Source organism: Larimichthys crocea, unplaced genomic scaffold, assembly GCF_000972845.2.
Source record: "Larimichthys crocea isolate SSNF unplaced genomic scaffold, L_crocea_2.0 scaffold196, whole genome shotgun sequence".
Classification (NCBI taxonomy): Eukaryota; Metazoa; Chordata; class Actinopteri; family Sciaenidae; genus Larimichthys; species Larimichthys crocea.
Genome location: NW_020852647.1, coordinates 129,938 through 143,169, shown reverse-complemented (window position 1 = coordinate 143,169; position 13,232 = coordinate 129,938). Strand labels below are relative to the sequence as shown.

Below are 13,232 nucleotides of genomic sequence, written 5' to 3'. Positions count from 1 at the left end.
TTCGACAGTCCAGCTCTGTTTCAAAAAGAAGAAACATGTACCTTCAATGTTGATGTTGGCCGCCGTCTTGTCCGTCCCACAATCACATACGTATTTTCCCTTATGGCTCTGCTCCACTTTCTTCAGGACCAGAGACCTGCGAGTGCCCTCCGACCTCATGACCACCATCTTGGAGGCGACAATCTCCTTTTCGCTGTGATACCAAACGACGGGGACGTCTTTGCTCAGTTCACAGTCCAGAGTCACCTCGTCTTTCTCTGTGGCTGTGAAATCCTGCAGCTTCACCACGAACACAGCGTCACCCTCTGTAACAGAACCAAGACCACGACCCCGTTAGTTTCAGGAAAATCAGGTTTACTTCAGGGTCATGGAGGAACTCCTCCAAGAAAAAAAGGAGTTTGATACTGATGACCAGCAGGTCCAGTATCTTGAAGAATATCTAAGACTTAAAATTCTAACCAAGAATCCTAGTAAATAACTCAAATGCTGCACATGTAATGACACACGGTGAAAATCAAAAACTGGAAGAAGAAAGTGTGTTGTTACCTATGACCGTCAGTTTTGCCATGGAGTAAATCCCTTTGGCCTCTGCCTTAATCTGGCAGGTATCATCTAGAGACAACGTCCTCATTTCTAGAGTGTGTTTCTTTCCTTCCACGTGTGTGATCACCGTTCGGCTCACGTGGAGTTTCACTTCGTTTCGGTACCAAACCACTGGCACGTTCTCGTGCGTCAGCTCGAGCTCAAAGTAAACTGATTTACCTTCTTTCACCGTTTGGTCTCGAAGCTGCTGCACAAATTTGAGCCTCATGCCTGCAATACATCAGTTGAGTGCACACAAACAGGGAGGTTTGATGCCATCGAACACTATAAAGCCACAAACATCGAATGACAACAGAGGAAACGTGAAGTGAGGACTTCCTGTCTGTCACTTACCTTCCACCAGCAGCTGAGCGCTCGATCTCTGGCCCAGCACTTCGATGGTGTACTGAGCCTCATCGTCAAACTCACAGCTGTTTATGATCAGCATGTGTTTCTTTCCATCGTCAATGATTTCATATTTAGGGCTCGGGGTGACGACCTCCGCCCCCCTGAACCACATGACCTTTGACACCTCCTTGGTGACAGTGCATTCAAACTTAGCCTGTTTCTTTTCAGGCACAGAAACGTCCTTCAGTGCATCAACAAAGCCCATTTCGATCTCTGCGAGGTGTGAATAATCGGGCAGTTATTCACAAAGACAGACACAGAGCAGCTTTTCTTACCACCGTCCTTCAGAAATCCGACCGACAAGAGCAGCAGCTTGCAACAGACAACAAGCACAAAAAGTTTCATCTGTGAGACGTTCGTACCTTTGACGGTGAGCATGGCGCTGGTGACGGCGTTGAGAGCCTGATAGGAAACTTCACCAGCCTGATCCAGCTGCACGTTTTTCAAGGTGAGGAAACGTTTCCTGCCGTCAGCTTTAATGTCACACGTCTGAAAAACAAAGAACAAATACGTCAGTTTGAGCAACAAAACCAAAACTACACAATCTGAATTAGTTCACGAAGAATCACGTTTTTAAACAGAGATGTTTAAACTTTGTTTCAATGTTCTGTCATTGACTTCATGATGTTTACATCCATCAAACACAGCTTATGTCTCGTCAGCTGACCTGGAGCAGCATCTTCACTGTTTGGACGCGATTAGATCCTGAAGTTTGGTCCGCTATGAGCTGAATCCAGAGTCACTCTGAATCACATCATTACTCCTATACCAATCAAACTTTACATTTAACAAAATAAACTCTTAACTTGGCAGCGTCTGATTTTGTCTTTCTTTAAACTTTCCAGCATTTTCTTTGAGGTTTATACAAAAAATATATAAAAATCTTACCGGAGACCTCATCAGCACCTGTCCTCTCAGTTTCCATTCACCAACCACATCATCCTCAGATATTTCAGTGTCAAAGTTGGCTTCCTCCTTCTCAACCACCTCCACGCTGGAGAGAGGCTTCAGGACCTCAGCCTCACGCTCTGAAACCACACGAGGACATTAACAGGAAATCACGACACATCTTTAAGATTTTCGAATGAGGTTTTGTTGCACTAACCTCCAAGTGTGAGTTTGGCGGAGTATTTGCGGTCCTCGACCTCTAAGGTGTAATCAGAGACGTCGTCAGGCTGACAGTTTTTGATGCTAAGCGCCATGTCCTTTCCGTCTTTGACGATCTCCACCTTGTCAGAAGGAGTGAGCTCATTGTCTCCTTTAAACCACTTCCAGTTGGGAGTGTCCTTGTACAGCTCACATTTGAACGTGGCCTTGGCCTTCGGTTTCACATGCTGGTCCCTCAGAGGCTTCACCAGCCAGTCTTTGATGATTTCTGAGGATAGAAGTTTACATTTACATTTAGTCATTTAGCAGACGCTTGTATCCAAAGTGACTTACAGAGAAAGGAACAATCAAAGTATAGTGTGATTAAAAACTGTGCAGCAGTAAGTGCTGTGACAGTTCTTAAAGGGGTAGTTTTATCATTAACAGTTGTTGGTAGTGCTAGGTCCTCTCTGAAGAGCTCGAGGTCTTCAGGAGTTTTTTTTAAAGGTAGAGAGGGACGCCCCTGATCTGGTAGAACTGGTAGGACGTTCCACCAACGGGAAAAAGTTTGGATTGTCCTAAACGAACGGGAGTCAGAGCCAGCATTGGAGGAGGTAACATACGTCTGTATGAGGACATTCAAGTTATTTCAAACTGTCAATCTGAGCTCTGAGGTTTGTTCATTTATCTGACTGTGACCGGTCGTCAACCTCTTACCGATTACTTTAACGTTGGTCGTAGTCTTGACATCCTCCTGTCCGTCGACCTCACAGGTGTAGCAGCCGGCGTCCTCATCACCAGCATTCTGGATGGTTATGGCGTGCTGCATGCCGATGATATTAATGGCCACTTTTCCAGCCTGATTCTTGATGACGGTGCCGTTACGTTTCCAGATCACATCTCTCTCTTTGTTGAGCTCACAGGTCAGATACATGGGCTGACTCTTCATACAGGAAGTCTCTGGCTCCAGTTCTTTCAGCCATTTCACAGGCAGCTCTGCACAAACAGGCGTCATTTAAAAACATGTTTGCACAAGAAGAAATGTCTTCAGTTAAAAACCTCCAATACCTAGAAAACCATAGCTAAGTCTAAAGACTGAAAAGTTACAAAAACACCTAAAGAACTTTATCCCACTATATCAGTAAAGACTCTGTACTTGAACAAATGAGACAGCCCCTAAAGCATCTAAACTACTGGCATGGAGACTCAGGAAACAAGTAGAAAGAACAATTCACAGAATCAGAGATCCCCTAACAAACAAAGAAACGAGAAAGCATTTGAAGCATACTACAAATCATTATATACACAGTCTGATAAGGCAGACGAGTTAAAAAGGTTTTGACCTCATAAGATCTCCATCAGCAAAGACCAAAACTTTTTTCAAATTGAAAAACTGTCCGAAATCTCAACAGAAGAAATTGATCAGCAGGTTGTGATGGATTCCCACCAGAAAGGTGTAAGCGTATGAAAGAGTCTCTGCCCCCCTTTTTAAAATCCTCTTATAATTATATACTTAATGGCCCCTCTGTTTATATAATTATAAATAGATGATTGCTTCCTCCCACCATCATGGAGGGAAGCATTTATATCGGTCATACCAAAAGAGGGAAAAGATAAAACTGTAAGCGCTACAGACTTTAATACAGTATTTTAAATCCAGATTACAAATTATATGCAGCCATATTGGCCAATGATTGGATACAGTGATGCCTTTCCTGATAGATGAGGACCAGGCAAACACATGACATAAGAAGAGTCCTCCATGTTATTAACCACATTTCTAAGACAAAGTGCAGTTCTTCTCAGCCTTGATGCTGAGAAGGCTTTCGACTCAGTTGGGTGTGACTTATTTCAAACTATAAGAAGGTTTGGCTTTTGTGAAATCTATATATGCAGTATAAGAACACTTTACTCCTCCCCATCAGCAAGAATTAAAATTAATGGGAGTCTCTCAAATTCAATAATGCTACAACAAGGATGCAGACAAGGCTGTCCACTTAGCCCATCACTCTTCAACCTTTTTATTGAACCCCTGGCCATCAGGGAGGAGACTGCTCTGGTGTTTTCACAGAGGGAGAAGAAAACAAACTTTGCTTATACGCAGACGACGTGCTTATAATACTAAAAAATCCTGAATATGGAATCTCACTGCTGATGAAGAAACTCTCAGGTTACACACTGAACAAGCAGAAAACTCATTCTCCTCTCTAAAGTTGATTGATGAACACCAGTTTGATTGGCATCAGCAGCAAGTTAAATATCTGGGAGTCCATCTTACGAAGGACATGTCACAGCTGTATGAAGTTAATTATAAACAGGTTAACAGGAAAGTGTATGATGACTCGGACAGGTGGGGCTTGCTCCCTCTCGACCTCGGTGGCAGAGTAAGATCATTATACCTATTCACAACACTTCCAGTGGAGGTCCCTCTTAAACAGTTTAGGGAATGGGACAAACACCTGTCAAGATTCATTTGGAATAATAAAAAACCCAGAGTGAGATACACTATGTACGGGGGCATGACCTATCATCTCTTTAAGATTACTACCTGTCAGCTCAGCTGAGGCCTCGTGTGTGCTGGTGTAACCCAGCATATGAGGCTAGATAGAAAAACATTGAACTGTCACTTATGGACATACCTATACAGTCAGTACAGGGCTGCCCCAGCAGAGTTACAGATGTTCTCCAAAGCAGTTTGTTGCTTTCTCAATGAGAGTATGGTTGGAGGTGGTGAAGAAGTTTCAGCTACACAGAGAGATTATTGAGCTGGCTGGCGTCACAGGACCAGAGGTACAGACAATGGGCTAAGAGAGGCATTACTGCCTACTACTGTATATTTACAGACCGAAGCCTTAATAGTTTTGAGGACTTATGAGCTGGACAAAGAAGACTTACAGATTCACCACTCAGATCCCACTGAGCCCTCAAGAATAACCTAGATACTTATCGATGATTTCAATTCAAAAAAGACTAAAGGTTTCATTAAGCAAACTATACAAAAGTTTCACCTTAATAAAGAAAAATCTACCAAGTTTATAAGAGAGTGCTGGGGAAAGAAAACCAAGAGGAGGTGTGGCTTCAGATATGGGAGACTCAGTCTACCTCTACTAACTCTGATTTTGATAAATCTAACTTGTTTTTTTATTACCCCAAACCAAAAGTCCAAATTTGAGTGTGGATCAGTCTCAGCAGACCATGCTCACATTTTCTGCTCATGCCCTTCTGAACCTGAGATTTGACTTTTCTTTTACCTCAATGTACCTCAAAGGTCATATTCTTCAAGATCTCAATAACAGTGACTCATACCTCTTGAAGATCATTTTGGCTGCCAATAAGAAGACAATAACAAAGTTCACCCTTCTGATCAGCATAATCAACTCTATTCGCGTTATGGAGAAAATGGCTTTCACTACTCGATTACAAGAGGAGAAGAGAGACAAATACTGGAAAAACAGGTAGATCTATAATATATATGTATATGTGTATTTTCCTACAGAAGCTTATTCAGTTAATAAAACAAACATTGTTTTAATGTTGTGACAATGTTTGGATAAAAACCTCATTAGTTTACCTTCAACGATGAGCCTGGCTGTGCATGTTATTTCTTTGCCAGCATTCTTTCCCACACAGGTGTATTCACCGGTGTCTGACAGTTGGACATCAATGATGTGCAACTTGCGATCTTTGCCGTCAGAAGTGAATTTGTGTTTGGGGTCCTCGCGGAGGTTGCTGCCATCTTTCATCCATGAAGTGATGGCAGTGGATGGAGAGATCTGACACTCAAACACAGCAGACGAGCCGATAGACTCGGCCTCCTGCAGCACGATGTCCTGAATCTTCTTGATGAACTTCAGGGGGACGGCCTTAAGCACGAATCCTCCGAAGGGTTCCTCCGGTGGTGATGGGCCTTTACCACCGGGCCTCAGGCCCCGGCCTCTGCCACCATCACCAGGTGACGGGGTTTGTCTTGCTGCAACATCACAGAGAAAAACTCATCAAGTTAGTGTCGGATATGACGGTGAGGACAAAAGGATGTTTTAAAAGATTGTGCCTACCATGAATTAGACGTCATTCATTGACGTATTCTCACATTTAAACCAGTTTGGACAGTTTTTAGCATTAGAGGTGAACAAATTATAAGATTGTGTTCAGACTATAAGTCATGCAGAGCCAGACCGCTATAAAAGCCTTCAACAGGAACAAACCAGAAACACAAGGACTACCTACCTGTGGTTTTACACATTCTGACAGTATTAACACATCTCTAATAAGGTTGTGCTGAAATCAAAAGCAGGATGAATGATTCTTTGTTGTAAAGTACCGCTCGATGTAGCTTGTCTTTTTTAGAATAGGAATAGTGACAAATGTCACAGAATATGGTGTCAAACACAGCAGCCATACAAGAACTTTGCCTGAACAAATATGAATCTTTTTGACTGGAGAAGCTGGAGGTTTGATAATCAGCCTCAAAACATTTGAGCCAAGATTAAAAGCTTGAAACAAGACAAGAAAACAGCATGCAACAACTGTGAATGAGGCGAATTAAACTGCTTCAGATATTTGATGCAGAGCGAAACTTCATTAAATTCATACCCCCAAATCCTCGGCCTCGGCCTTTGGGTGGCTCCTCTGTTGGTTTTCCATCTGGACAAGAAACAATAAGATGAGTTTTAAGGGCTGTTAGAGCTTGCTGCTCCAGCAGAAACCAAGAAAGGATTTAAAGATAAATCAAACAGATTCATGTCTATGATGTCACACAGCACGAGAAGAGGATGAAGATGGAGTCAGATCTTTGACAAATGGATGAATAATGATTACAGAGGGACATCGATGGAAAACAATACAGACGTGACATGACATGAACACTGCTGGAGACAAACATGCATCTCTTCATGGTTCATGTCGTTGACACGTTTGAGGACATTATGATGATGGACAACATGAGAACGTCACAGTGGATGGACAGACAGGTGAATGAAGACGTGAGCTTGAGATGATCAAATGGATCGAGAGATTAAAAAAAGGACGTGATGAGTATTAGGTGAGTCATCTGAGATAGATGAGGAGGCTCCAGAGTCATCAGATGAGGAGTTCATCTGCCTTCATCTCACCTCGTTTACCACCGGGGAAGCCTGGAGTCTCCAGCGCCCCATCCACCCCTTCACCTTCCCAGTCATCCGGAGGAACCAGCTCCCAGCCCCAGACTTCCTCCTCTTCTTCATTGCCTTCCATTTTTTCTGTCTCTTCTTCATAAACCTCTTCCTCTTGCTGAGTAGGCACCTTCTTCATGTGCACGGCTCCAGGAGAGACCTCCTTCACCAGAGGAATACGCCCTTTACCAGGCTTCTCTGGTTCAGAAGCTTCTTCTGGCGTTGGCTTCTTTGGGACCTTTTTGAGTGTCACAGCTTCAATCGAATCTTTTGGTGACGCCGTTTTGGGAATCTGTTTGAGTTTTTCAGCAGATGGCTTCTTCTCAACGGGGACCTGCTCCAGTTCTTTGGGTATTGGCTTATCAACTTTTGGTGACGGTGTCTTTTTTAGCTCAACCTTCTTCAGTTGTTCAATAGGTTTGAGCAGTTTCTCTTCTTCAACCTTGTCTCTACCCACTCTGGGTGAAGGAGTCTTTTTGGGTTGAATGCCTTTCTTAAAAGCCTCTGTTTGTTTCAGTGGGATCTCTTTTTCTGCTTCTTTCTTTGCTGGTGGACTCGGCTTCTTGGGTGAAACAGCTGGCTCTTCTTTCTCCTCCTGAGGTTTGGCCTCCTCTTTAGGTGTTTCAGGTGTTTCAACCTTTCTGAGCTGTTGTTCCTTTGGCTCTTTACGAGCTTCATCTCTTGGACTTTGGCTGGGTACCGTTGTGTCCACAGGCTTCCTTTTCTCTTCCTCAGATGTTTTATCTGGCTTTCCTTCAGGCTTGCCGGGTTTAGTGAAAGGCTTCAACAAAACCTGCTCTTTCTCTTTATCTGGTGTGGAAATATGTTTAGGTTTTCCACAGAGTTTGTCAGCAGCTGTAGGCGGTTCTTCGTCTTTGGGTGGTTTATCAACCTTTGTCCTCTGTGGGAGTTCCTCTCGGTCTTTGCTGACATCAGGAGTTACTTTTGGACTCATGGAGGGCGCGTCTTCTTCACCTTTTCTGTCTTTTATAGCAGAGGTGGGTTGATCCCTTGACGGTCTCTCAGCTCTCTTCAGTGGACTGCGTTCAGTATCTGTCTTTGCTTCAGCGTCTTTCTTATCTTTTGGAGGTGCAGCTGCGTCAGGTTTCTGAGGTTTTTCAAATGGTTTCAGTGTCATTAGTTCTTGCTCCTCTTCTTTCTTTGGCAATTTCTTTATTTTCTTTTTAGTTAAATCTGGTTCAGGTTCTCCATCTTTCGGTGCTTTAGGAGTTCGTGCCCATCTCGATTTCTCATTGTCTGCTTCTAACTTCTCAGGTTCTTCCATATGACCCAGTTCGGATGCCTCCTCGGCTGCAGTGAAGACTCGTTCAGTTCTTCCCAGAGTTATTACCTCTCGATCTTCTCTGTCATGAGGTTTCTGAACTGTTAGTTCTGAATCATAATGCCTTGTCACTTCAACTTTTTGAGTGATGACTTCCTTCTCAGGCTCTTTGGACTTTGTTGGCACCTTCTTTAGTTTGATCTTTTGCGCTTCTTCTTCTGGTTTCCCTGATTTTTCAAATGGTTTTAGTTTGATTGATTCCTTCTGCTCATCTGCCTTTGGCAGTTTAGTTATTTTCTTCTTATCAACATTTGGCAGCTCGGGTTCTTCCTCTTTCTGTGGTTTTGGGGTTCTTGTCCATCCTTCTTTTTCGGTTTTCTGTACTACTACTACCCTTTCAGCTTCCTCATAAAAACCAAACTGAACCGCCTCTTCATCTGCAGTGAAGACTCGTTCAGTTCTTCCCAGAGTTATTACCTCTCGATCTTCTCTGTCATGAAGTCCATGAACCGTTAGTTCTGGATTATGATGCCTCGTCACTTCTGCTTTATGAGTTACGACTTGTTTCTCAGGCTCTGGAGATTTCATTGGAACCTTCTTCAGCTTAATGACCTCCGGCTCTGGCTCCTTCTCTTTGGGTATTCTGGTAAGCTTACTCTTCATCTTTGGTGATTCAGGTGTTTTCGCCTCCTGAACAGGAATCTTACCCTTTTGCTTAAGAGGTGGCACTGTGGTTGAGGCAGTAAGTACACTATTTATAACATTCACATACAGACGTACAGAAAACTGAACATTTCACAACATTTTTACAAACACAGGACTCACCAATTGAACATATAAGTGAACACGTTTGTAGGTTATGAATAACCAACGTAGCAATATGTATTAAATTTGACTGCGGTTTCAAAATAAAGAAGATCGTATTTGTACCTTTAGTTGGTCCAGGTGCTGAAACTGGCTCCTTGTCTGCAAGAATTTAAATAAGATACATTTAAGTACACACAATACAAACAGTGTTGGAATAAAAGGCTCAATCAAAGACAAAGAAGGTTAATTTAGTTGTTCAAACAAAGTGCGGCATGCGTTTGTTTTTTATTTTGTTTTTCAGAATAATTTGCATTACAAATAAACTACAGATACAGTTACAATAAAGATATAATATATAGACTAAAGAACTCCAGGTATACCAAGAGAAAGGCATTTCTGAAGTTATGTGGCCTCATTCAACAGATACTGATAATATGAAAGACTTGGACTGGATTAGAGATTCCAGTTTTAAACATCAGACAAACAGATTTACACAGAATTAGACAGTGAATGAATTTCTTAAATCAAAGCTAAGATTGCTCAGACTGAAGACAAAAGAAATCCTTCATACAGGACGACAAACAGAAGAGAATAACATAAATCCAAGTTACAGAAGAGATGTTTACCTTCAGGAGGAGAAATTTCCTGTGGTACAGGAGAGGGTTCAGCCTTTACGGCTGGTGGAGAGGGTTTCTTCTCCACCGGAGTAACTTGAGCTACAAGAATGCCAACTTTATTAGATCACTGGCCAAGATCTGCTATACGAACAACAACTGACAGATATTTTAACAAAACAAATCAAATTTAAGATTTCTTTAAGTCAAGACAAACAACATGGAAGACAAACACAAGAAACTACCTGTAGGAAGAATCTCTTTTTCTGCCGGAGGCTTTGCTGTAGGTGGAGAAGGTTTCTTTTCCTCTGGAGGAGAAACTTACAAGTACAAGATACCAAAGGTCATAACCAAGAGAACAGAAGATATACAAGTGACAAGACGTTAAAACAGAGGACAGATAAAAGATTGATAAAAAGAAAAAAGCAAGAATGAAGACACATGAATAAAACAGAAACAGACAACATTTATAGTGTCAGAAACATGGTGACACAAAAGGACAGAGTTTGAAGTTGCTACCTGGAGCAGGAGCGACTTTGGCTGCAGGAGGAGGAGGTGCAGGCTTTGATACTGGTACAGATGGTTTCTTCTCCTCTGGAGGAGACACTTTAAAATACAAGATGCCAAGATCACGACCAAGACAACAACACGGTCAATCAAGACAGACAGTGGCAGTGAAACAATTCAAGGTAAGACTGATGACACAGTGGACAGCAAGTTAAATAAAGAAAGAGAAACCAAAAGATAGCTTTTGATCAGCCAACAACAAAACAGACGGACAACATAAAAAAACAAAAAACTACCTGCAGGAGGAGCAACTTTCTCTGCAGGAGCAACTTTCTCTGCAGGAGCAACTTTCTCTGCAGCAGGAGGAGGAGGCGCAGGCTTTGGTGCTGGTACAGATGGTTTCTTCTCCTCTGGGGGAGATACTTTGGGAATACAAGATGCCAAGATCACGACCAAGACAACAATAAGCTTGTGTCAAAACACAACAGGAAAGGTTAAGAACATGGAAACCTGAAGTGAGACAATAAGAACAACACAACCAAAGAGAGAAATGGCTGACTCTTGATGAGCCATCAAAGATGAGGAACAGTACAAACAGAACAGATACCTGCAGGAGGTGGAACTTTGGCTGCAGGAGGAGGAGGTGCAGGCTTTGATACTGGTGCTGGTACAGATGGTTTCTTCTCCTCTGGAGGAGACACTTTGGGAATACAAGATGCCAAGATCACGACCAAGACAACAACATGGTCAAACACGACAAAAGATGATTTAGACATAAATTACTTCAAACAACACAGACAAGTAGAAGAAGTGTCAGGACTGGAGATGTCAGGAAAAACAAGAACTCAAAAATGAAAGATGTTAATAGACCAAGAAATGCACTTTGAAGACTAGTGACATAAAAAACATGTTACAAAGACACAGAATGAACACAGATTATAGTGTTGATGTGAAGATTAGTGTACAATCTACAATCTACTATCTTTCTTGTTATTCAAGTCCATACTGGAAGATGTCTGTGAGTACGTTATATGAGAGATGTTAAAGAAGAGGGTTCTAAAGAGGGTTGATCTGGCGACCACGAGCCTAAGCGGCTCAAATAAGAAAGAATACCTTTCTGAAGAGTTTGCTGGTCAACTTCCTGTGTTCCCTTCTTTACTTTCTTGTCATCTCCTCTTGTTGGTGGAGGTTTAGTTGTCGCCTGTCTAGCTTCTTCAGATGAATCCACTTCGACCAGATAAGAAGCAGGTTTCTTAGACTGAAGAGTTTCTTCTTTAGGGGGAAGATGTTTCTTCTGTGGTTGAACTTGAGATTGTTTATTTGGAGCAATCTTATCTTTAGTGATATGTTTCTCACTTCTCACTTCTTCAGGGACAATGTCTTCTTTAACACTAACAGCTGCTTTGGGAAGTGCAGTGGAGGTCTTCTTTGTAGTCAGAGCAGTTTCTTTTGGAGGTGAAATTTCTACCTCACGATACACTTCTATCTTCGGTGAAGGAATCTGAGCTGGAACTGGAGACACTATTGCTTGGACATGTTCTTCAGTAGACACTTGTTCCGTCAGAGAAGTTGGTTTCTCCAAAAGTACAACAGGAGTTTCTTTCCGTGGAGACTCCATCTTTGTAGGGGCAATTATTTCTTGTTTGGGAGGAACAGTGGGACGATGTCGGGGTGAGTCTTCGTCAGATGGAGGCAAAACAGTTTTTCTAAGAGGCATGACTTCTTCCACTTTATTAGAGTCATCTTGCTTCATAAGACTGACTTCTTTATGTATTTTAGAAGTCTTTGGTACAGTGATTTCTTCCACTGGAGAGACCGTTTCCTCATGTCGTACCGATACAGATGATGTTACTTCTCTCTGCTCGACGGCTTTCTTGAATATCTTGTCTTGAGTTTTCTTGTAAGCCTCTTTTTTGGTTCCAGGATCTTCTTTCTTTGTGGGGCGAGTCGTTTCAGGGGGAGTTGTGAAGTTACTTTTTGATGGAAGAACGGCAGCTTCCTTCACAGGTGGAGAGATAAACCTCAAAGACATTTCTTCTATCTGGTCCTCTGCTTTGTCCTCTCGATCAAAGTCTTCTTCATCTTGAGATTCAGTCTCCTCCAGTTTCACAGCCTCATACTCTGAGGATGCTGGCTCAATGTCCTCTAATGGCTCATCCAGCTGATCTTCACTGTAACATGGAGAAACTTCATCTTTTGCAAGAAGCATTTGTTGTTTTATCTCTGATTTCAAAGTGATTTCTTGTCTTGTAGTCTGCTCCTTGACCTCCACTCCACTTTCATATGTCCTGACTTCTTCTTGCTTGTGACCAACTTCTTCTGTCAGAATAATCCTTTCCTTCCTCCTGTCTTCAGTTTCAGTCTTCAAGGGAACTGTGGCAATTTTTAAGACATCCAAGATTGAAGATTTGCACCATGGAGCGGTGGCCAAGAGGAAAACAGCACAAGACAAAAACCATCAAGAGACAAAAACACAAATATCAATGTACTGTTTATATTCTACAATGATCCTCAATTTAACCATAAACTGGAGCTGTGATGAATTCCTGAGCCTGAACTGACACCGTCTGGTTTCAGGGACAAATACATGCTAATCAAACTGCAAGAAACTGATGGACACTAATGCTGACCTTCTAAAACTGCCTTCAAAGAGTGTACCTGGCTTAGCTGCTGTTGCTTCCTGTGTTATCTCTGTTTTACTCTTTTGATAATTGGTGTAATGTAGCAAACAGTCACACATGACGTAACAGACATCAAGACAAAACCATAGAAAGATTAGTTTGTCATCTCAGAATA

General features: G+C 42.3%; 1 protein-coding gene across 1 annotated transcript in view; it reads right to left on the bottom strand.

Moving 5' to 3' along the window:
- LOC104931749 (titin) overlaps positions 1 to 13,232 on the bottom strand; it is a 157,861-nt gene that overhangs the window by 87,599 nt on the left and 57,030 nt on the right. Inside the window, exons 90-106 of the mRNA XM_027275733.1 lie at positions 11,550 to 12,809; positions 11,044 to 11,136; positions 10,733 to 10,858; positions 10,449 to 10,535; positions 10,175 to 10,249; positions 9,942 to 10,031; positions 9,439 to 9,474; positions 7,188 to 9,236; positions 6,670 to 6,720; positions 5,648 to 6,046; positions 2,794 to 3,072; positions 2,096 to 2,365; positions 1,879 to 2,018; positions 1,353 to 1,479; positions 937 to 1,203; positions 547 to 813; positions 42 to 305 (exon numbers count right to left, since the gene is read on the bottom strand). Of these exons, the coding sequence (XP_027131534.1) occupies positions 42 to 305; positions 547 to 813; positions 937 to 1,203; positions 1,353 to 1,479; positions 1,879 to 2,018; positions 2,096 to 2,365; positions 2,794 to 3,072; positions 5,648 to 6,046; positions 6,670 to 6,720; positions 7,188 to 9,236; positions 9,439 to 9,474; positions 9,942 to 10,031; positions 10,175 to 10,249; positions 10,449 to 10,535; positions 10,733 to 10,858; positions 11,044 to 11,136; positions 11,550 to 12,809 (5,880 nt within the window). The remainder of the gene's footprint in view (positions 1 to 41; positions 306 to 546; positions 814 to 936; positions 1,204 to 1,352; positions 1,480 to 1,878; positions 2,019 to 2,095; positions 2,366 to 2,793; positions 3,073 to 5,647; positions 6,047 to 6,669; positions 6,721 to 7,187; positions 9,237 to 9,438; positions 9,475 to 9,941; positions 10,032 to 10,174; positions 10,250 to 10,448; positions 10,536 to 10,732; positions 10,859 to 11,043; positions 11,137 to 11,549; positions 12,810 to 13,232) is intronic.